The sequence below is a fragment of the Phyllostomus discolor genome, chromosome 6 (assembly GCF_004126475.2).
Source record: "Phyllostomus discolor isolate MPI-MPIP mPhyDis1 chromosome 6, mPhyDis1.pri.v3, whole genome shotgun sequence".
Taxonomy (NCBI): domain Eukaryota; kingdom Metazoa; phylum Chordata; class Mammalia; order Chiroptera; family Phyllostomidae; genus Phyllostomus; species Phyllostomus discolor.
Genome location: NC_040908.2, coordinates 35833999 through 35855697, shown reverse-complemented (window position 1 = coordinate 35855697; position 21699 = coordinate 35833999). Strand labels below are relative to the sequence as shown.

The 21699-nt window shown below is 32.7% G+C and overlaps 1 protein-coding gene across 9 annotated transcripts in view; it reads left to right on the top strand.

The window, feature by feature from the left end:
- The window catches only part of CCDC88A (coiled-coil domain containing 88A), a 130991-nt gene that overhangs the window by 12127 nt on the left and 97165 nt on the right, over window positions 1-21699 (top strand). For all 9 annotated transcript variants that reach the window (XM_028515192.2, XM_028515190.2, XM_036027979.1 and 6 more), the window contains exon 3: window positions 16569-16677. In XM_028515192.2, coding sequence (XP_028370993.1) covers window positions 16569-16677 — 109 coding nt within the window. The remainder of the gene's footprint in view (window positions 1-16568; window positions 16678-21699) is intronic.

Genomic DNA, 21699 nt, shown 5'->3' with positions numbered 1-21699 from the left:
TATAAAATGGAATAGGGTGAAAATAACTAAAGTGGAGAAGGAATGTACTTCCTTACTCTTTATGCAGCTGTGATCTCTTGATTACCACTAGAGATAGAAATTAGTATTTTGAATTAAAATAGAAAGCTGGAAAATAATAGCTAATTTTTAACGGTTATAATGAAAGAATTGTAATAGGACTGTTAACACAACTTTATTTTAGCATAATCTTTATATTAAAAATCAAACTCTGGGAATATATCAGTAGTATTTTTTTTTTCAAGTTTTATTTATTGATTGATTTTAGAGCAAGAGAAATGTGAATTTGTTGTCCACTTATTTACACATTCATAGGTTGATTCTTGTGTGTCCTGACTGGGGATTGAAGCTCAATCTTGGTGTATGAGGACAACACTCCAACCAACTGAGCTACCTGACCAGGGCCTCAGTAGTTTTTTAGGAAGTTTTTTAAATGGTATCTTCTTAATGTGACTACTTTCCTAGTCATGGCCACAGAAACCTTGAATTTCATGTTATTATTGACAACAGCCTGACTGGACTTTTTGGCCTAGATGGTAAAGGCCCAACGAAAATGGTTTAGTTTTAGCTGTTGAGTTCTAGTCCAAAGCTGTGGAGAATGAAAAGTTGTGGAGAAAGACCTGTAAAAGCAATATTCCAACCTGTTATTACAAAAACTGGTTTTAAAAAGTAAATTACAGTAAAATCTCAGTTACTTTGAACATTCAGGAAAAATAAAGTGTTGAGTTTACTCATAAGTTAAGGCTAACTTAATTTTTTCCAACTCATCAAAATCTTCGTGAATGAAGTATATTTCCACTTTGTAAATGGAGTATACATATGTTTTAGAATCTTGTATCTCATTATTTTAAACTTAAGTATATGTATTGTGGATAACTGACCATGATGAATCTATAGTAAATGGTGAATGGTCCCAAGCATATGCTTGAAAACACATCTCTGGTTATTAGCTTGTTTTTTACCTTTCTTTCTTTAATTTGTATGAATTTTATGTTTCTTTTGAATGAGGAAAGATGAGAAAAAAGGAGGGAGGGAGAGAATATGTGTGAGAGCGAGTGAGAGAGTGTGTGTTTGTACGTAGATTAGGGACCCCTATTGTTTGAAGTTAGATTCGGCCTTCTGTAGGTGTGGATAGTCAAGGTAACCTAAGGGAGGAAGTTAGATTTGTTTTAAACCTCAAAGAATGATTGGACTTGGGTAGCCATAGATGAAGAGAGGAGGGTGTTTTAAATTAGGGAAGCAGCTTGAAGAAAAAGACTATTGTATTTATGATTTGGGAGATGATAATGAGACTAACCTTAGTAGAGGATCTAAGTTGGGAAATAGTACATAGAATATATATATATATATATATATTTTTTAAATATTTTATTTATTTATTTTTAGAGAGGGAAGGGAGGGAGGTAGAGAGAGAGAGAGAAACATCAATGTGCGGTTGCTGGGGGTTATGGCCTGCAACCCAGGCATGTACCCTGGCTGGGAATTGAACCTGGGACACTTTGGTTCCCAGCCTACGCTCAATCCACTGAGCTATGCCAGCCAGGGGTAATTGTACATAGAATATAAAGTTGCATAGGCAGAGTAGACCAGATTATGGGAAACTTGAAAATTAACTAGTATAATTTAGGCTGCATATAACAGGCATTGGAGAGCCATTTAAAATTCCTTGTTAGGGAATTAAAAGTGTAAGTGTAGGAAAATCATTTTGGCATTAGTCTGTAGAACAGATAGTATGGAATTCATTTGTTCATTTAATATTTATTGAGCATCTACCATGTACACTATCCGAAGTACTAAGAATACATCAGTGAATCAATAAAAACACATTGTATTTGTTATTGGAACAAAGGTGGGGACTAGGCAGGAACAAGGAAGGAAGATAGGTGGGTAGTGATGGATGGTAATCTGTGTTTATAGTGATGAGGTTTTAGACCCACATGGGCTGTTTGGAGAAGGAGCAAATTCAATTACTACTGCAAAAAGAATTGATATATCTATATCCTAGATATAGTATGTGAAAGGAAAGAGGGTATCAAGGGTAAAGTTGAGCAGACAGAGTATACTTAAAATTACGTATTTATAGGAAAAGATGTAGAGTTTGGATATTTAATTTTGCAAGAAAAAATAGGAAATTTAGTTTCTTTTTATTTTTCCTAACTTGCAACTAAAAACTTTTAAATGTATATAATATAGCAGTGTGTTTTAACAATGATGCCTAATTTTGTGTGAGAAACTTGTCATTAGCTATGTATTTGTGGTCCTGTTTAAATTCTCATTACTGTTGCCCCAGCTGGTATGGCTCAGTGGATTGAGCACCAGCCTACAAACCATAAGGCTGCCAGATCAATTCCCAGTCAGGGCACATGCCTGGGTTGCAGGCCAGGCCCCCAATGAAGTGAGGTATGCATGGGAGGCGAGCACACATTGATATTTCTCTCCCTTTCTGTAAAAAAATTTTTTCTTGTTACTGTTAATGTATATTTCATTATTAGGTTTATTTAGTAAAATGGTTTTGAGGATGTGTTATTACAGTTCTTTTGGGCTATTGGGATGCTTTAAAGTTGGCATTTATAGAATATAACTTATTTAGGAGATTTAACGGTTCCCTGAAAACTAAGTTGCATTATAACTGATCAGTTCTTAGAATTTAGCCATCTTTGTATTACACAATCATACCTCAGTGCTCATCGGCTTCAGAACTCGTCAATCATATACTCATTGCATTTTGATGAGAAAAAAAATGTTTCAGCACTCAGTACCTGCTCAGGGCACATAGCACTTGGTAGAACTTGTATGAGTCATGATGCCACCCCACAAGAGAAAATGCTTAATTGTTCAGTACTTGTGGGTTTCGGCACTCGTCCAGAGTTCTGGAACAAATTAATGAGTACTGAGGTACCACTGTACTTCTGTGATTAAGATTCAAAGTTTCATCTGTGATAACAGAAAGAGCTCAAAGCGGTATTTCAGAGTTTGGTCAGTGTTGTTCTTAATAAATTTTTCTGTTTTCTGAAAATATTCATCTAATTACTTGAGTTATTTACTCCAGAGGAAGTTCCCAGTCTTCTTTGCACATTTCTCTAGACATTTGTTTTTGTTTTTTGTTAAATTCTACAACAGAGATATGAAATCCAATATTTATTGAATATTGTACATTTTTTCTGAACATACCATTATCCATCAACTATTTATAGCTGCTTTCGAAATATTCTAAGTCATAGGTCAGCTATTTCTCTGTCTTTTAAAAACTAGTTGTCTACTTTATTAAATTGGGGGTTCCCCAAACTGTATACTTCTCTTGGGCCATTTGTAGACCATGCTGCAAATTTCTTTAACTTGTTTATTATTAATAATCCTTACCTCCCTATTTGTGTGCCTTTACTCTAACTTGGTTTTCAGTTCATCACACCTTTTTAAATACTATGCTTGTTTATATCCATGCCTGTTTTTCCTCTTTATTTACTTCTTTTTGTTGTATGCATTTTTTCCTTCATTTTCATCCATTGTAGTGCTTTATAAATAGGTATCTGTTATTTTGCCTTTAATTGGGGGGATTAAAATGAAGTTAGCTTGTCATCCTTTTGGAGCACTTTTTGATACACTGACAAGGGCGAATTAAACCAGTATTGTGGTAATCTTATTTTCCTCTTAATTGAATTCATATTCTTAGAGTTATTCTGTATGAGGACTTTTTTTTTTAATATTAGAGAAACTGATGATAAAAAAGAATTTTATTATCAATTTAAAAACATTTGAAATAAGTTTCTATGATTGTATATATTATTAATTAGATTATGCTTTGAAGATATTTTTTAAAGTTTTTCATTTTAAAGGGCTTCATTGCTTCTCAAAATTGACAATAATACTTGTCACTGATAATTAATCAAGTGAACTATTTAAATTGCCCTAGGAGGGTTTATGGACTTCAGATTAAGAATCCTTTCCCTATTGAATTGATAATATGGGGGTGTAAACCATAAGTCTGTCACAAATCATGGGAAATACCTAATTATACATCTGCTCATTTTGAAATTTCTTGAGTCTTTAGGACTGAGTGGGTTGCCCTAGAATACTGATAAAAACAAATCTCTGTGACCCTATTGTAAGGATTAAGGACAAGAGGTAATAAGAGTTCCATAACAGATTAGTGATACCTATTGGTGCTAAACAATCTTTGTTTCAGTTACTGGCCATGTGGATGAATAAAGGATGAACCTTCATCCATATAAATGAAGGTTCTTTTACTTAAAAAACATTTTTTTAGGATTTTATTTATTTATTTTTAGAGAGGGAAGGGAGGGAGAAAGAGAGAGAGAGAGAAACATCAATGTGCAGTTGCTGGGGGTCATGGCCTGCAAACCAGGCATGTACCCTTACTGGGAATCGAACCTGCAACACTTTGGTTTGCAGCCCACACTCAATCCACTGAGCTACACCAGCCAGGGCTAGGTTCTTTTACTTTATAAAGGTACCAGTTAGCATAATATTGAGTACTCAGGTCTCCATACCACGAATAGGAATTGATTTTCCAAATACAGTGGTTCTCAGAGTGAGATCAACAGATTGCTAGTGGTCTACTTGTCTGTTAGGTCAAAATTATTTTCATAATAATATTAAGATATTTGCCTTTTTGGCCTGTGTTGCAAAAGCATTGATGGTGCAAAGCAAATATGGGTAAAATTGCCAACATATTAGCATCAGTCAAGGAGTGGTATCAAATTGTACCAGCAGTTATTGTATTCTTCATACAATGTATTATACTTACAGTTAAAAAGAAATCCATTTGCACTCAAAAATGTCCTTGATGAAGCAGTAGAAGTTATTTTATTGAGTCTTGATCACTCATTACATATCTTTAACATTCTGTATAACAGAATGAGAAGTATGCATTAAACATTTGTGTTGCATAATGGAGTGTGGTGATTATCTCAAGGAAAAATACTGATGATTTTCTTTGAGCTACAAGCTGAACAAGTCTCTATTTTGTGGAACACTATGTTTACTTGAAAGAACTACTGAAAAACCATAGTTATTCAGACTTAAATATTGGGATGTTTTCTCAAAAATGAGCAAAGTGAGCCTGTTACTTCAAGAAAAATAACTGATCGTGTGTGTTATCAGTAATAAAATTTGAATTACAGAAAACGTGAGCTTAGAAGGCTTCTCAATATTTAAACTTTTCTGATGAGATTGGAGGTGATATTAATCAAACTGATTTTTATATTGAATGATAAAATGCCAAATTTGGAAGATCTCTATAACTCAGTAACCAATATTATCAAAATGACCAATGTATAATAAGAAACCATGGGTATTTAAAAGATTCACTCAGTGTACTAGATAGACCAATGGAAGAAAAGGTCATTGATATGATTTCAGGTTCCACTTGACTGAATTTTGGTAGCATCAAGGAAGAATGTCAATAATTTTCTGAAAGGCTATTAAAATATTCTTTCCAAGTTTATCTTTGTCAGTTTTCTTTATGTACTTAGAACAAAATAGTGTATTTACTAAGCATTGAATACAGAAGCAGAGTTAAGAATCCAGATGTATTTTATTAAACCAAACTCTAAGAGATTTACTCCATTGTAAAATAATGTCACTTGCTTCTAACATTTTTTGTTTTTAAAAAAGATAGTTATTTATAATAAAAATGTTCTTTATGTTAACATACAATGTGTTTTATTTTTAGTGGATGAGTAGATTATTTTTCAGTTCTTAATTTTTAAAAAATACTTAAAAAATTTATTTTTAGAGGAGGGGAGGGGAGGGAGGAAGAGAGGTAGAGAAACATCAGTATGATTGGATACATTGATCTGTTGCCTCTCATTTGCCCACAACTGGGGACATGGCCCACAACCCAAGCATGTGCCCTGACAGGGAATTGAACTGGCGACCTTTCAGATTGCAGACTAACACTCAATCCACTGAGCCATACCAGTCAGGGTTCTTAACTTTAATTTTTAATATAGGAAATGTATATAGATATAACTTATACAAACTAAAGCTCTCTGGAGCCTCAGTAAATTTTTTTTTTTGAGCCTCAGTAAATTTTAAGAGTGAAAAGGAGTCCTTGGACCAAAAAGTGAGAAAACTGCTAGCCTGATATTTCGAGGGATCATGTTGGCTCATTCTAAAAAATAAAGGGTAGATTTTCAGTAATTTTTTCCAGTTCAGATAAAGTCAAGGTTCATTGTATGTATACTATTGGACTTTTATTGTTTTTGTGTCCATTTGAAACTTTTAAGTCAAAATATTTGTTTTGTTTGTTAAATCAGTGAAATCACTGTGTACTGTTAGCTCAGTCTTGGGCTAACTAGAATATGTCGTAGATATTTCTTCAACCCTTGAAGAAGTGACTTAATGTATCTTAAATTATGATAAAGTACTTGAAGGGGACTGTGTAGATAATCTCTCTGTGGTAATTAATTGTGTATCACATACCTTTCCAAAAATGACTGTTCAGTCATTGTAAATATTGAATTAGTTAACATGTGAAAGTATTCTGTAGGTATATAAAATAGTATATTAATATTAGGTTTTATTGTTGGCCATCATACACAGTGATACAATTTGTGAGAAAGAAGAGAAATAAGGGTAAAGGGATCCTTTTTTTAAAAAACAACTATTTTCTCTTGTCATTCTCAAAGTTAAGATATAGATACCTTACTACTTACATAACCCTACATTATAATGATATTTACCCAGTTAATTATTTTTGATAAAACAATCATTCTGGTATATGCACATTTAAAGTTAAATATGTAAATAACTTAGTTATTTCAAGTGTTTCACAGTGACATGCAAATGTTATATAACTGTGTTGCCATATAACATATCTCTAAAATTTTTAAAGCCCTGCATACAACTAGTTTTAAATTAGAGTGGCGTGATAAAAAACATGAGCACATGTAGTTGTTAAGCACCAACACAAAACAGATGGTTCAAGAGGATACATAACAGGTTTACAGTCTGGTTAGAAGAGCATAAAGCCATTAAAACTATCACATTTCTGTTTCTCATAGATATTAGTCAATGAATAAGTAAAGACATAATCCTTGGATATACAAAGACCAAATCTTAGAATTTTAGTTTTGTAGTACTGCACACTTTTATCTGTTATCCTAATTTAAAAATTACTATATACTGTGGTAGACAATACTATTGCCTGTTTATTGAAATCAATGCATCTTGTCATAAGTAGGTCATTTATAAATGTGAAATTGCTTGAGGCTATCGTTACTGCCATGTTCCATTTAACTTCTGGCTGGACAAATTTGAACAATATTGCCTAGGCTATTTGCCTATAAAGCATTCTTCAATTTTTATCTTACAAAAAGAAGTGGTTGATTTGAGATTATGTTGGTTTTGAAAGACCTGTGTGTGATTAAAAAGGCACTTGCTCTCATATATCACATATGTTTCATTCAGTTGCTTATCCTTTATTTTAGAGAAAGTCCTTTCTAAAAATAAATCCTGTGTGTTTTTTTAAGGTATGTTTTCAAAGGGACTAATCAAAACTTATTACTTAGTGACTCTATCTTTGTTTAGCATTTTAAGTATTAAACGTGAAGGAAAGAATATTTAGAATATGTAACAGACTACAATTTCTTTTTAGGGAATTTTAGAATCATGCTGTACTACATACTGTTTGTTTAAATTACTGTATGTACTGTGACTTTTATTGTATGAAGAAATAAATCTTAAATTGCACAAAGGAATGGAGTGCTTACCTTTTTACAGAAGAAAATTTTTATATTGCATTATTTTCTTCTGTTTACGTTAGTCACATGCGTCTCGTGACTGAATCTCTAGCAATGAATTCTGCTTATGTGTGCTTATGTGTGCTTCAGCTAAGTAATAGATAAAAAAATTTTTTCCCCTAGAAGTAAATAATATGACCAGGCTTCATAAAACAGAATTGTTTTCCTTCTTTAAAAATTATTTTACATGGTTAAAAGATTATTTAATACCAAAACTTTCATAGTGAAGAATAGCAATCCTCTCCTGACCTTCTTCAAAGTAATTTCTTCTTTCATTTAGCCTCTTATAGTATGATAATAATGTGCTTACCCTAATATTTCTTGATTTATTCCTTGTAGCCATTATCTGTTGACATCCTGATAATGGTAGATGAAATTTTAGCTTTTTAAATTCCTTACCTCTCTTTTTTCTTAACCTTGTTTTTCTAATGTCTTATTATAACTTTAATTAAATCAGCAATCAGTATTTATATTAGTATAACTAATACAGGGTGGGTCAAAAGTAGGTTTACAGTTATTTGTATGGAAATTATTATAATAATAAATGATAATACAAGAATTAACTGTTTCACATACATACAGCTGTAACTATTTTTGCCCCACCTGTGTGTTTCCTGCAGAGCCAGGCAGTGTATCATTATTACAATTTTCTTTTTAAAGAATACTGTTTTTCCTGAAGTTTCTAATTTTCTTGATTTGCATAATTTTCAGTAAATCTCACCTTAAGTATGCAACTGTTTTTCATAGGAGAGGAGAGGAGGACTTTTCAGGCAGTTTCACCTGAAGTTAATTTCTCTCACATAAAGAAGATCACATTCTTGGGGTGAAAGGGCTTGTTTTCCATGATCCTAGCATATGTCAGTTTGACCCTAATTCACATTAGGCATGCATCAAATGGGAAACCTAACCTTTGTAATTGAAAGTTTATTGCTCTCTAGATCTGTGCCTAGAGTGTTTAGCAGTTATGCTGGTATCCAAGTCTAGAAAGTTTATAGATAGATTATGATGTGATATTCAGTGATTCTAAAAGAAGAAGGAACTTTCCAGTTCTGTTTGCATATAAAATAACTTATGGTTGTACAGTGTAGATTAGAAACTGAAACTTAGGCCCTGAGTACCTAGGTATTAGCCTATTCTACCAAAGAACTCCACACTTCTATTCAGTTTCCTTGTGAGTCTACTAGATCATAGAAATCCCCTTAAATTCCATGTAATTGTAGCAAAGATTTGTAAACACAAAAACACCGTAGTTTTATAAAAAGATGCAGAAAACTTGCATTCTCTTATCTTTGAAATCCGTGTTAAATGTGAGATTAATTTTAGATATTGGAGTACTTTTCCGTAAATTTTCAGCATACTTTCTCTAGTTTATGTAAATTGTATTTTTCACTTTTCCCCAATTTCTAAAATAATTTCATTTGATGTCCTTAATATATACAAACTAAAGAATTTGCTCTTTTTATATTCAGAATTATCTTAATTTGTTACAAGCCATCTTAAAAGCTGAAAAAATGAAATATAAATCTTGAAAATAAAATTTAAAAAATTTAAGATTTTGAGCAAACCAAAATTCAAAATTCTTAAATTTTGGTCATTCTTAGAAGAGCTTTAGGCAAAGGAGGAGACTACAAAGCTTTTGAGCAACTGAATACATTTCAAAATATATGAGGAATATTGGACATAAAATTTAAAGAGAAATTTTAAAACTTTGTTTTTATTTCACTTAGCATAATGCTGTCCAGTTCTATCCATGTTGTTGCAAAGGCTAGGAGCTCCTTCTTTCTGCTGCATAGAATTCCATTGTGTAAATGTACCATAGTTTTTTGATCCATTCATTTACTGGTGGGCACTTAAGTTGCTTCCAGCACTTGGCTATTGTAAATTGTGCTGCTATGAACATTAGGGTGCATAAGTTCTTTTGGATTGGTGTTTCAGGGTTCTTAGGATGTAATCCCAGCAGTGGAATTGCCAGGTCAAAAACCAGTTCCAGTTTTAGTTTTCTGAGGAAATTCCACACTGTTTTTCATAGTGAAATAAGCCCGGTGGTGAAAGACAAATACCATATGATCTCACCTTTAACTGGAACCTAATCAACAAAACAAACAAGCAAGCAAAATATAACCAAAGACATTGAAATTAAGAACAAACTGACAGTAACCAGAGGGGAGGGGAGGAGACGCGGTGGTGGTGGTGGTGGTGGTGGTGGTGGTGGTGGTGGTGAAGGGTTTACAACAACAACTGTAAAGGACACTTGGATAAAAACAAGGAGGGGTGGAAACAGGGGAGGGAGGTGGGGCTGGCTGAGGTGATGGGGAGGGGTTGGGGGAAAAGGCAGAAAACTGTACTTGAACAATAATAAAATCCAAAAGTATTTAATAAAAATAAAAATAAAAAATAAAACTAGAAAATAAATAAAACTGTTTTTAAAAAATCACTTGAAAGAGAACACAGACTTGGTAACAACTCTGTCAGGGACAAAGATAGTATTTACTTTATAAAAGTTTTGAAAGTAGGAATGAAATCACACATTTATTAGAATATTAGACATCTATCCCAAAGTATAATCCAGATTACATAGTACCACGTAATAATGGGTTTGCACTCTAAATTTGTGCAGTTTTTAAAGTTTCTATACATTTTCATTTATAATATTAAAATTGTTCTTAAATATTTGTCAGAATTAAACACTTAGGTTTATAATAAAATATTGCTGTAATGTATTGAGTGGGGAAAAAGGAACCTTTTTTAGTTTAATTACTGTGAAAACATTTAGCAATATGCTCAAACAATAAAAACAATTAGTTGTTTTACACATGGGTTTCATAGATAACATTGCTTAAACCTTTTTCTGTCAGTCTTTGTCATGAGTATCCTATATGAGAAAAGGCTGAAAAGAGAGTAAAGGGAAAAAAACAACTAAGATCTTAGGCAAATTACTACTTTGGACATTGATTTTCTGACTTACAGTGAAACTAGATACTCTCTGAAGTATTTTTTAGGTCTAAATATTACCACTGTATGTATGACTAGGAGACATTCAGGGGTGAGAAGTACAAAAGGGGATTCAACTATGGAGTTAAGAAAATAGAAATAAAAAGATGGAAGAAGGCTAGAAGGGAAAGGTATTTACAGAATATCTATGATTGCAAATGAAATTTCCGTGACTGGGTAGTATACCTAACATCTTGTTACTAGGGTTGCTTCTACTCTCTTCTGTCCATTACAAGTATATTTTTCTCCATAATGGTAGCTTGACTTAAACTTAGCTTTTATATATTAAGTAATATGGCTATATTAGGTACTCTGAGTGTGTGTTTAACTTAAACTGACGAAAAGTGTACCCAAGTTCATTTTATGAAGCAAGATTTTCCTTCTGCTCTCTGGGTTTTTAATCATTACTTCCTGACCATGTGGCTGTTTCTGCCATGACACATGATCTGACTTTTGTGATATAGTCTCCTTGTTTTTGTAAGTAACTAGTTCTGGTTGATGCTTTTATAAAACTCAGAGACCCACTTTTCAGTTATATGCTCATTTGCTTTGGGCTGTTCATTTTTTTCCTGGCACTAAGTGTAAATCAGTCACTGGTCAGAAATAGCCTGCCTTATTACTATTCTCCCTGTTCTGTAGATCTTAAATTGTAGTTTAGGACTCTGTTATTCAATTGATCTTTAAAACACAAACCTTAGTAAAGACTGTCTGTTCCAGACTTTCAAGTGAGTTGTCATCTCATTCTTCTCATTAGAAAGCAAAAATTTTTAAAACACTGTGATGTTTAATCTCAGATTGTTTATTCTTATTTTTATTTATTCAAACAATATTTATTTAGGACATATGCTAATTTTTATATGAATATGATATGGCCCCTGTCAGAACCTTACAGTCCACTGAGAAGTGAGAGCATAAATGCAATTAAATAGTGGAAGACCTGTGATAGAATTATGTATCCCCGCCCCCCAAAAGGGAATAATGTTATACTGTGTGGTGGAGCTGATGGACTGAATAGTCTGGGATTCTGAGGATGATTCAGTATTAGAGATTGTAACAGTGTAATCCACTACATTGACACACTAAAGGAGAAGAATCAGATGGGAACAAATATAGGAAAATTGGAGAAAATTCAACACCCGTTCAGATATTAAATAGTAACAGGAGGGAAATTAACTGGAAGGAGGGTCTCCATCAGAAAATTATGTCAGATATTATGCATTAATGGTAAAATATTAAAAGCAACCCCAGTAAATTTGAGACAAGGTAAGGATAGTTCTTATCTCCATTATTATTTGTTAATGCAGTATGTAAAGAAATAGAAATGAGATATAAGATTGAAAAGGAGGAGATAAACTGTCATTTGCTGATAATATGAATTTTTTAAACCAGGAAACCCAAGAAAATGAACTGAGAAAACTAAATTTCGAAAAGCAGTTAATCAGAAGTGCAGTATAAAAAAAGCTATAGATTTCCTATTATATACTTGCAATAATAATAGGTAGACAGTGTAATGGAAAGAAATCCATTTCACAAACAAAAACCCAAGTAAGAGAAAAAATATTTTTAAGGTTTTATTTATTTATTCTTAGGGGATGAAGGGAGAAAGAGACAGGAACATCACTGTGTGAGAGGAACATTGATTAGTGTCCTCTTGCATACACCCAGCTGGGGACAGTCTGAAACCCTAACATGTGCCCTGACCTGGAATTGAACTGGTGACCTTTTCCTCTGCAGGATGATGCCCAACCAAATGAGCCACATGGGTCAGCATGAGAAAAAATTTTAATTTAAATGTGTAAGGCTTTTGTGGAAATTTAAAAATTTATTCATACAAATGTCAGGATTTTTTTAATCCTCTCCTGAAGATATGTTTATTGATTTGAGAGAGAGACACAGAGAGACAGGGACAGTGATGAGAGAGACAAACATCTATTGGTTGCCTCCTATCCAAACCTGAACTGGGGATCCGATTTGCAACCTAGGTATGTGCCCTGACCAGGAATGGAACCTGCAGCTTTTTGGTGCATGGTATGATGCTTCAACCAAGCCACCTGGCCAGGGTGCAAATGTCAGTTTCTTGTCAAATTAATATTATTAACAAAATTCTTATAAATCTCCATGAGATTTACCATAATACCTTATAAATATCCTAAAGTTCATAGAAAAGAGCAGTATGTATTACTAACCAGCAGTATGTATTAGGATGATTTAAAAAAAAATAAAAGAAGGGCTTCTCCTAATGGAAACATAATAGTAATAAAGCTATAATAATATAAAAAAGTTTTGGTGACATAGGAATAGACAAATGGATAAACAGAATAGATTCCAAAAATAAAAAAATCACACTTTGTATGAGAATCCAGTGTATCATAGAGATCAGTGGGAAATAATAAGCTCTTTAGTAATTGGTGTTGGGTAATTGATTATCAACATGGAAAAACTACAAATTATATTCAAGACAACCTCTAAGAGCACCAATAAACTGTTAAAATAAGAAAATTTAGCAAGGCTTTTAAAGATAAGAGCAATACACAAATATTGATAGCATGTATGTATCAGTAGTAACTTATTAGCATCTATATTTTTAAAGTACTACATTCACTCAAACAGTGAAAACTAGAAGGTATTTAAGAATATATCTACTAAAAGGCCTTCCTTGAGAAAATTGTAAACTGGTTTCTTTCTTTTTTTTTTTTTTTTTTTTTGCATTTCATTCTTATTTATTTAAGGGCTGAATTTTAGATATGACCCCAAAAGCAGAAGAAACTAAAGCAAAAATAGACAAGTGGCATTTATACAAACTTCATACAACAAAGGAAATAACAAAATGAGAAGGCAACCTACAGTAGTTATCAAAGTTATTATGTTACAGTAATTGATTGTGATCTGTTGAATATTATAGGGAATTGTGAGCATATTGATATAAATGAATAAATTGAAGATTGGTGATGATCAGATTATTGATAAAATTTCAAAGTGTGAGCCCTTGCCGGGTGGTTCATTTGCTTTCAGCGTTGTCCCTTAGACCAAAAGGTTGCCAGCTCTATCCCTAATTAGGGGACATACCTAGGTTGAGGGTTTGATCCCCAGTCAGGGCATGTACAGGAGGCAACTGATCGATGTTTCTCTCTCACATCAATATTTCTCCGTCTTTCTCTCTCTCAAATCATTAAACATCCTCAGGTGAGAATTAAAAAAATCTTGAAAGTGTGTTCTACCAAAATACTTAATTACAAAAGGAAAATAGTTAACTGTGATGGAGAAAACTGTCAGCTATCAGTTTAATTAAGTGATGAAAGTGGGTGTCACCAGTAATGGGACAAATCATAACTACGTACCACTTCTTAGGATGCATTGAGAAGAACACAGCATCTTTTTTGTGGTTTTCCTGTCAAAGATACATAACCTGAACTTAATTATGAGTCAGACACAGTTTAATCAGCCAAATCCAATTAAAGGACATTCTATGATATAACTGACCCTGTAACATTTTTAAATGTGTAAGTCATGAATTCAAGGAAAGATTCAAACTTTTTTTTCAGGCTGAAAGAAACTAAGATTGCAATTTAGACTACTGAATGTGAAGTGGGATTTTGAACTAGGTTCTTTTTGATAAAGGACATTCATTTATTTTTTGTAACAATAAACTTGATTGGATCCTAAATATTAGATGGTTGTAATATATACATTCGTACTGGCAAGGGAATAGTTGAAGTAAACCAGTAGTTCTCAGCATACGGTTTGAGTCTCCTTTCAGAGAGTCCAGAGGGTCTTCTTTTTTCTACGTACCTGGGTGAGGCTGCATATGTGTGAACCATAACAACACAAACAATAGGTTGAATGCAGAAGCAAAGATGAGCATCAACCTGTTTTTAAAAATTAAACTAGACATTAAAGATTTGTAAAAATAGGGAAACAGTATCACTCTCCTCACTGTTTTTTTATTGTAAATTTTATTTTTTAAATATTTAAAATGTACCTAGTGATGATTTGATATACATTGTGAAAGAATTCCCACCCTCTAGTTAATTAACACATCTGTTACTTCACATTTTTATCTTTAGTATGCATGTGAACATTTAAGTTCCAATCTTAGCAAATCTCACTTATATAATACAGTGTTATCAGCTATTATATTTCACATTAGATCTTTAGATCTTATTCATACTGTAACCAAAAGTCTGTATCTATTAAAAATTATTTTAAAAATTGATTTTAAAGCAAGGAAGAGGGAGAGAGAGACGTAGGTTTTGTTGTTCCACTTATTTATGCGTTCAGGGATTGCACCCACAACCTTGGTTTATTGGGATGACACTGTAACCAACCTGGGCCAAGATGAAAGTTTGTACCCTTTACTAACCTCTTCCTATTCTCCTCACCCCTCAGCCCCTGGCAACCACTTTTCTATTTTTATGCATTTGACTTTTTTTTTTTAGATTCCACATATAAGTGAGAAGAGATTTTTTTTTGGCTTTGGCTTAATTCATTTAGGGTAATGCTTGTCAAGGTCCATCCATGTTGTTGCAAATGGTAGGTTTCCTTTCTCATGGCTGAATAATATTTGTGTGTGTGTGTGTGTGAGCTCTTTATTCATTTATCTGTAGATGTACACTTAAGTTGTTTCCCTATCGTGGCTGTTGTAAATAATACTGTGCTGAACATGGGAGTGCAGATGTTTTTTTGAGATCCTGTTTTCTTTTTCTTTGTCTTATATACACAGAAGTGGGATTGCTGGGTTATATAGTAGTTCTATTTTTAATTTTTTGAGGAACCCCCATAGTGATTGCACCAATTTACATTCCGACTAACAGTGCACAAAGGTGCCCTCTTTACATCTTCACCAATGCTTATTTCTTGTCTTTTGATGATAGCCATTCTAATAGGTATGAGGTGATGGCTCATTGTAGTTTTGATTTGCATTTCCCTGATGATTAATGATGTTTAGCACCTTTTCATGTTAGCCATTTGTATGCCTTTGGGAAAATGTCTATTCAGTTTCTTTGTCCATTTTAAAATCGGGTTGTTGTTTTCTGGTATTGAGTTGTATGACTTCTTTATAATACTTTAGATATTAGCCCCTTAGAAAATACATGATTTGCAGTACTTGTTTTCTTTCCATAAGTTGCCTTTTCATATTGTTGATGGTTTTCTTTGTTGTGAGAAACTTTTCAGTTTGAGGTAGGCACACTTGTTTATTTTTGCCTTTGTTGCCTTTGCTTTTGATGTCGTTGAACTTCTCATTCTTAACCATAGCCTGTTTTTCTTCTCTAGTTTCTGCTACATCAGAATCACCGAACCCTTTGCTTCCATTAAATCTACAGAGTATCCACGTATTAACCTGTGCTATAACTATGTTCTTTAATTTCCCTGGGATATTTCCTGTGATATACACTCTTCATTATCCAGTGAAAAGATACAACATTTATTGGTTATTAGCCCATAGTTTACATTCTTGATTTAAACAGATTTATTTGGGTTATGGAAATACACATATTCAAGGAAATAAGAGGTTCTTTATTCCAGGAAGTTGGGGAGACAAAATGATAATGAAGGGCAACATGTGACTTATGTTTAAATTTATTGTGCTATTGTCTTAGAATGTCAGACTCATTTTTATCAGTTAGAAGCACTGAATACTTCTCAAAGTAATCATCTGTCCTTTTAGATCATCTCTCTTAATGCAGATAAATGTATAGTTTGTTTAAAGAAAAATGTGTTATATAATTATTTTTAGTTGTCTGTAGGTTAATAGGTATATTTCAGCATAATTTCAAAGTATTTTTTTATTTCTTTCAGTAATCCTAAATCGGAGAGTCAGAGAGTAAATAAAAAAGTCAACAATGATGCCTCACTTAGAATTCATAATCTATCCATTTTGGTGAGACAGATAAAATTTTATTATCAGGTAAGTGGGTTTTTTTCCATCTTGTATTTTAATAACTGCTTGTATATTCACATTTTTGTGTTATTTAGTATCAATCACTTAATGTATACTGAATGCTTATTATAGCCAGGTACTGGTCTGTTTGCTGGAGATAGAACAGTAATAATAACATAGTCTATTTTTTACAATATTAAGATTCAAGCAGGCACTTCATTATTATCTAATTTTACACATAATTATTGTATTTTATGATTTTTTAAACTAATTTTCAGTTTCCTGGGAATTCACATAGTCCAATACTTTGTTAGCCTGCTTGAAGTATGCTTTTGAAGAGTAATGCTTTGCTTTTTTCTTTTTTGAAGAGCTATGCTTGTGCTTTTTTCTTTTTTTTACTTAAACAATGTATATGTCATAATTTAAATATGAGGATATTAATATACCTCTAAGAATTGCTATAGCTGCATCACACAAATATTGGTGTATTGTGTTTTTTAAATGTATGTATCTGAATTTATAATTTTTGTTATGATTTCTTATTTCAGTCATGAGTTACTAGAGATATGCTTTTAGATTTCCAAACATATGGTATTTTTCAAGCAATCTGTTGATTTTTGCTCAAAGAATGTGGTTTGTATGATAATTATTTTTTGACATTTGTTAAAAATTACTTGGCTTGGCCTAGTATGTTGTCAGTTTTATTAAAGTTCCATGTGTGATTGAAAGAAATGTGCATTCTTTAATTGTTTGGGTGTAGAGTCAGAGTAAGCTTGTTTGTTAATTGTAATGTTGAAACCCTTTGCAGCCTGATTTTTGTCTCTTGCTCTATCAGTTTTTGAGAAAGATGACTTGAAATCTCTCATGATGATGGATTTGTCAAGTTTTCCTTTGTATACTTTAAAGCTATGTTATTGGGTACAAATGAGTTTAAAATTAATTATTAGAAGAATAAAGTATTTATCAATAACTATTTCTACATATTTTTCTCTTTCCTGGTTTAAAAGTTTTATACTTCACATCTGTTTTTTCTTTTAAGAAAGCCACTCTTTTTTTTTAAAGAAATTTCTTTTTTTTTTTTAACTTTTTTTTTAAGATTTTATTTATTTATTTTATTATTATTTTTTAAGATTTTATTTATTTATTTTTAGAGAGGGAAGGGAGGGAGATAGAGAGAGAGAGGGAGAGAAACATCAATGTGTGGTTGCTGGGGGTTATGGCCTGCAACCCAGGCATGTACCCTGGCTGGGAATCGAACCTGGGACACTTTGGTTCCCAGCCCGCGCTCAATCCACTGAGCTACACCAGCCAGGGCTAAGAAAGCCACTCTTGAAATTATCCCTTTCATATTTATCATAGCAAAGGCCAAAATTAATCAGTATCTGTACTCTTTTATGAATAGTACTGTGTGATCTTAGAATTATATAATTCCAGTCATTCCCCCTTTGACTTTTAAGCTGTTACTATCTTTTTTAAAAAACAAAGCTTAAAACAAATTTAGTTTTTCTTTACCTCATAAATCAGATATTGAAATTACAGTTCAATAAATAAAATCACTGTTCTTTTAGGTCACTCTACATGTTTTCCTTTTATCTCTCCGCCGCCATGGTTTTCTTTTCTTTCTCAGACCAGCCTTTGGGATCATTTTCTTACTGAAATATATAGGTTTTAAATGTTTGTTTAGAGAGGGCTTGTTGATAAATTTTCTCAATGTTTTTTGTCTAAAAAATGCCTTTATTTCACCCTTGTTCTTGAAAGATAGATTTATTAGGTTAACAATTAATTTTCCCTGAGTGTTTTGCAGATTTTATTCTTCCATCTCTGTGTTTTATATTGTTCTGGAGAAGTCAGCTATAAGTCTAATTTTTGTTTTTAGGTTAAGTTGTCGTTTTTCTCCACTGGCTGCTAATTTTTTCTCTTCTAATATTGGCTTTTTCCTGTTCTCTTATCTGATATACTTCCAATATTTCTATTACATGTACAGTAGGCTTTCTTATTCTATCCTCTGAGAATTTTTTCAGAGCTGTCTTTTCAGTTTGCTAATTTGCCTGGCATAGTTGTCAAATCTCTGTTTAACCCACTGATTGATTTTTGACCCTCAGTAATTATATCTTTCATTTCTAGAAGTTCTGTTTGACTTTGTTACATTTGTTTTTCATTTTATTTATCATTCTTTTAATCCCTTTGTTTACTTTTTTAGAAATTAAAAAAAATTCTACTTTAGATTTTACATCTGATAATTCCCAAATCTGAAAACAGATCTGTGGGGATCTGAATCTGCCCTGTGTTTTCATTTTTGTTTTTTTAAAAATTGTATTGGTGTTTAGAGAGGGGAAGGGAGGGAGAAAGAGAGGGAGAGAAACATTATGTGTGGTTGCCTGTTACACGCTCCCCACTGGGGAGGTAGCCGACAACCCAGATACGTGCCCTAGATTGGGAATCAAACCAGTGACCTTTTGGTTTTCAGGCCAGCACTCAGTCCACTAAGCTACAGCAGCTAGGGCTGCCCGTGTTTTCTATTTGCCATTTTTCATGGTGTTTGGTGGTGGCAATGATGTGTATGTGTGTGTTTTGTGAGTTCATTTTGGGAGGGAATTTATCCGTGGAAATACTTTTGTGTCTGAGCCAAGTATGTGTTGCTTCAGAGGTTTGCTTTCTTTTGTGCTCCAGTCCACAACCACTTTTTAATTTATTTTAAGGAGCTTTATATTATTTTAGAAGCAATACTTATTTATGATAAAAAGTAGAAAAGTAGAAAAAAAAAGTAAAATATTTACACTTCCAGTGCTTAATAGAGATTACCACTGTTAGTGACTAAATATATATACCTCTGGATCTCTTTGGCTGCATGTGTATGTTTGTAAATGGTGTATTTGTGTGTTTATGTATATATTCTTAACTGAGACTACATTATTACAATTCCTTAGGGAAACAGCCCTCCTCTAAATCTAACAAAGGCTAAGAAATATAGCTTTTTCCTTACCTTCCTTTATAAGGTTTTTTTTTTTCTGTTTTATCTTTTTCTTTTTCTCTTTTTTTGGTGGGGAAAAGGAGAGGGAGAGAAACATTGATCAGTTGCCTCTTACATGCGCCTCTATGAGAACCGAACCCATGACCCAGGCCTGTGCCCACACTGGCAATTGAACCCATGACATTTCAGTTTGTGGAACAAAGCCCAAACAACTGAGCCACACTGGCCAGAGCTGTTTTATCTTTTAACTGCTTTAACTGAGAAACCTTTTTAGAGTTTAGTCATGTATTTTAAAAGACTTTAAAAAAATCCTTTAATATTTTTGGATCTTCTCTTTTCTAGTATCTAGTACTCCTTCTTGCCAGAAATAGGTCTGTGCTAGATTTTTTTACATTTTTGAGCCCAAATGTTAATAGTGCCAAAATGACTTTACTATTAATGATTTTCTTTTTCTTTTTGAGTTAGAGAGAGAAACATCGATTTGTTGGTCTCCTTGTTATGCCTTTATTGGTTTATTCTTGTATGTGTCTTGACTCAGGACTGAACCCATACTTAACCTTGGCGTATCGGGACAATGCTTTAACCAACTGAGCTGGTTCACTTTCAGCTCAGAACTGATTTGCTTTTTGAGTGTCACTGTTTACATCTGTAAATATTTCATTAATATTTTCTGGATGAAGTGATTGAGTATTGTAACATTTTGTCAATATTATTTTAGATATTTAAAATATAAAATATTACTGAGGATTGAAATTCCCCTTCTGCCACTCTCCTATGCCCTTCCTTCAGAACCAATTTACCATACCATCTCTACCCTACCCATATTTCATATTCTTAGATAAAATGTTTCTAAGGCACTTGTGAAGTATCTTTAGAAATAGGTCAACCATATTATTTACACGATTAATTGACTTACTAAAATTATGTTTTATTCTCATGTATATAACCAAGATAGACATGACCTACTTTAATATGACAGATTTTAAGTTAATAAAGTCCAAAACAATGCAGTTCTTGTCACCTGTTAAATTATCTATCTTTTGAAAAAATCAAAATTTTCCCTAAAAGTCTTTCTAAAGCTATTAAAAATATACAGGGTGGGGCAAAAGTAGGTTTACAGTTGTTTATATGGAAAATAATACAATAATAAATAATAATACAAAAATAAACTCTGTTTCATGTACTCACCACTATAAACCTACTTGCTGTATTTTTATACTGTATTTTGCCATGTATAAGGTACACTTTTGTGCCCAAATTTTTGAGGGAAAAATAAGGATGTGCATTATACATTGGTATAATGATTACATACCGTGGGTATAATACTGGGTATAATAATCCCATGTATAATGTGCACAAAAAACGTGGGTGTGCATTATACATGGGTGTGCATTATACAAAAAACATGGGTGTCCTATTTACTCCTATGAAAAAGTATTTGAGTACATTTTGAGTATTCTGATTCACAAAAGGAAAGTGAATTTGGGTAAGTTAAAATTTAGAAGTATACATCTCTAGTTTTCGTTTTGTTTTGTGTGTTTTTCTTATGGGTTGGTAATCATCCAGGTCATCTTGCAAAAATGATTCCTAGGGAGAAAGGAAAACTGACTCAATATCGTGAGATGATTGTTAGTGTATATTCTCAGTAATGATAGGTAAATTTAAGTGTCAGTATTCTTTTGGTTTCATTTTAATGACTTAGAATATCTAAAAGCTCAGTAAAAATTATAATGTCATTTAGATTTCTTCTGAGTCCCACTCGCTTTTATTGAATGCCAAGGCATTGGTGAATGGAACAGACCATGTCCCTATTCTCATGAAATTTACAGTTCTAGTAGAGGGATAATAGAAAAGTAAATGAATAAAATAATTTTGATTGTGATAAATAAGGGCAAATGAAGTATTAATGCGAGAGATCTTGAGAGAAGTAACTGGTAACATAAAGTTATCACCAAGTTTATGAAACATACATTTTGTTATGTTGAAGTGGGAATTCAGATCTTTTCAGATAATCATTAGATCTACAGCAAGCATCTCTTCTTGTCTTGCAGAAAAATGTTTTAAAATTTTCAAGTCAG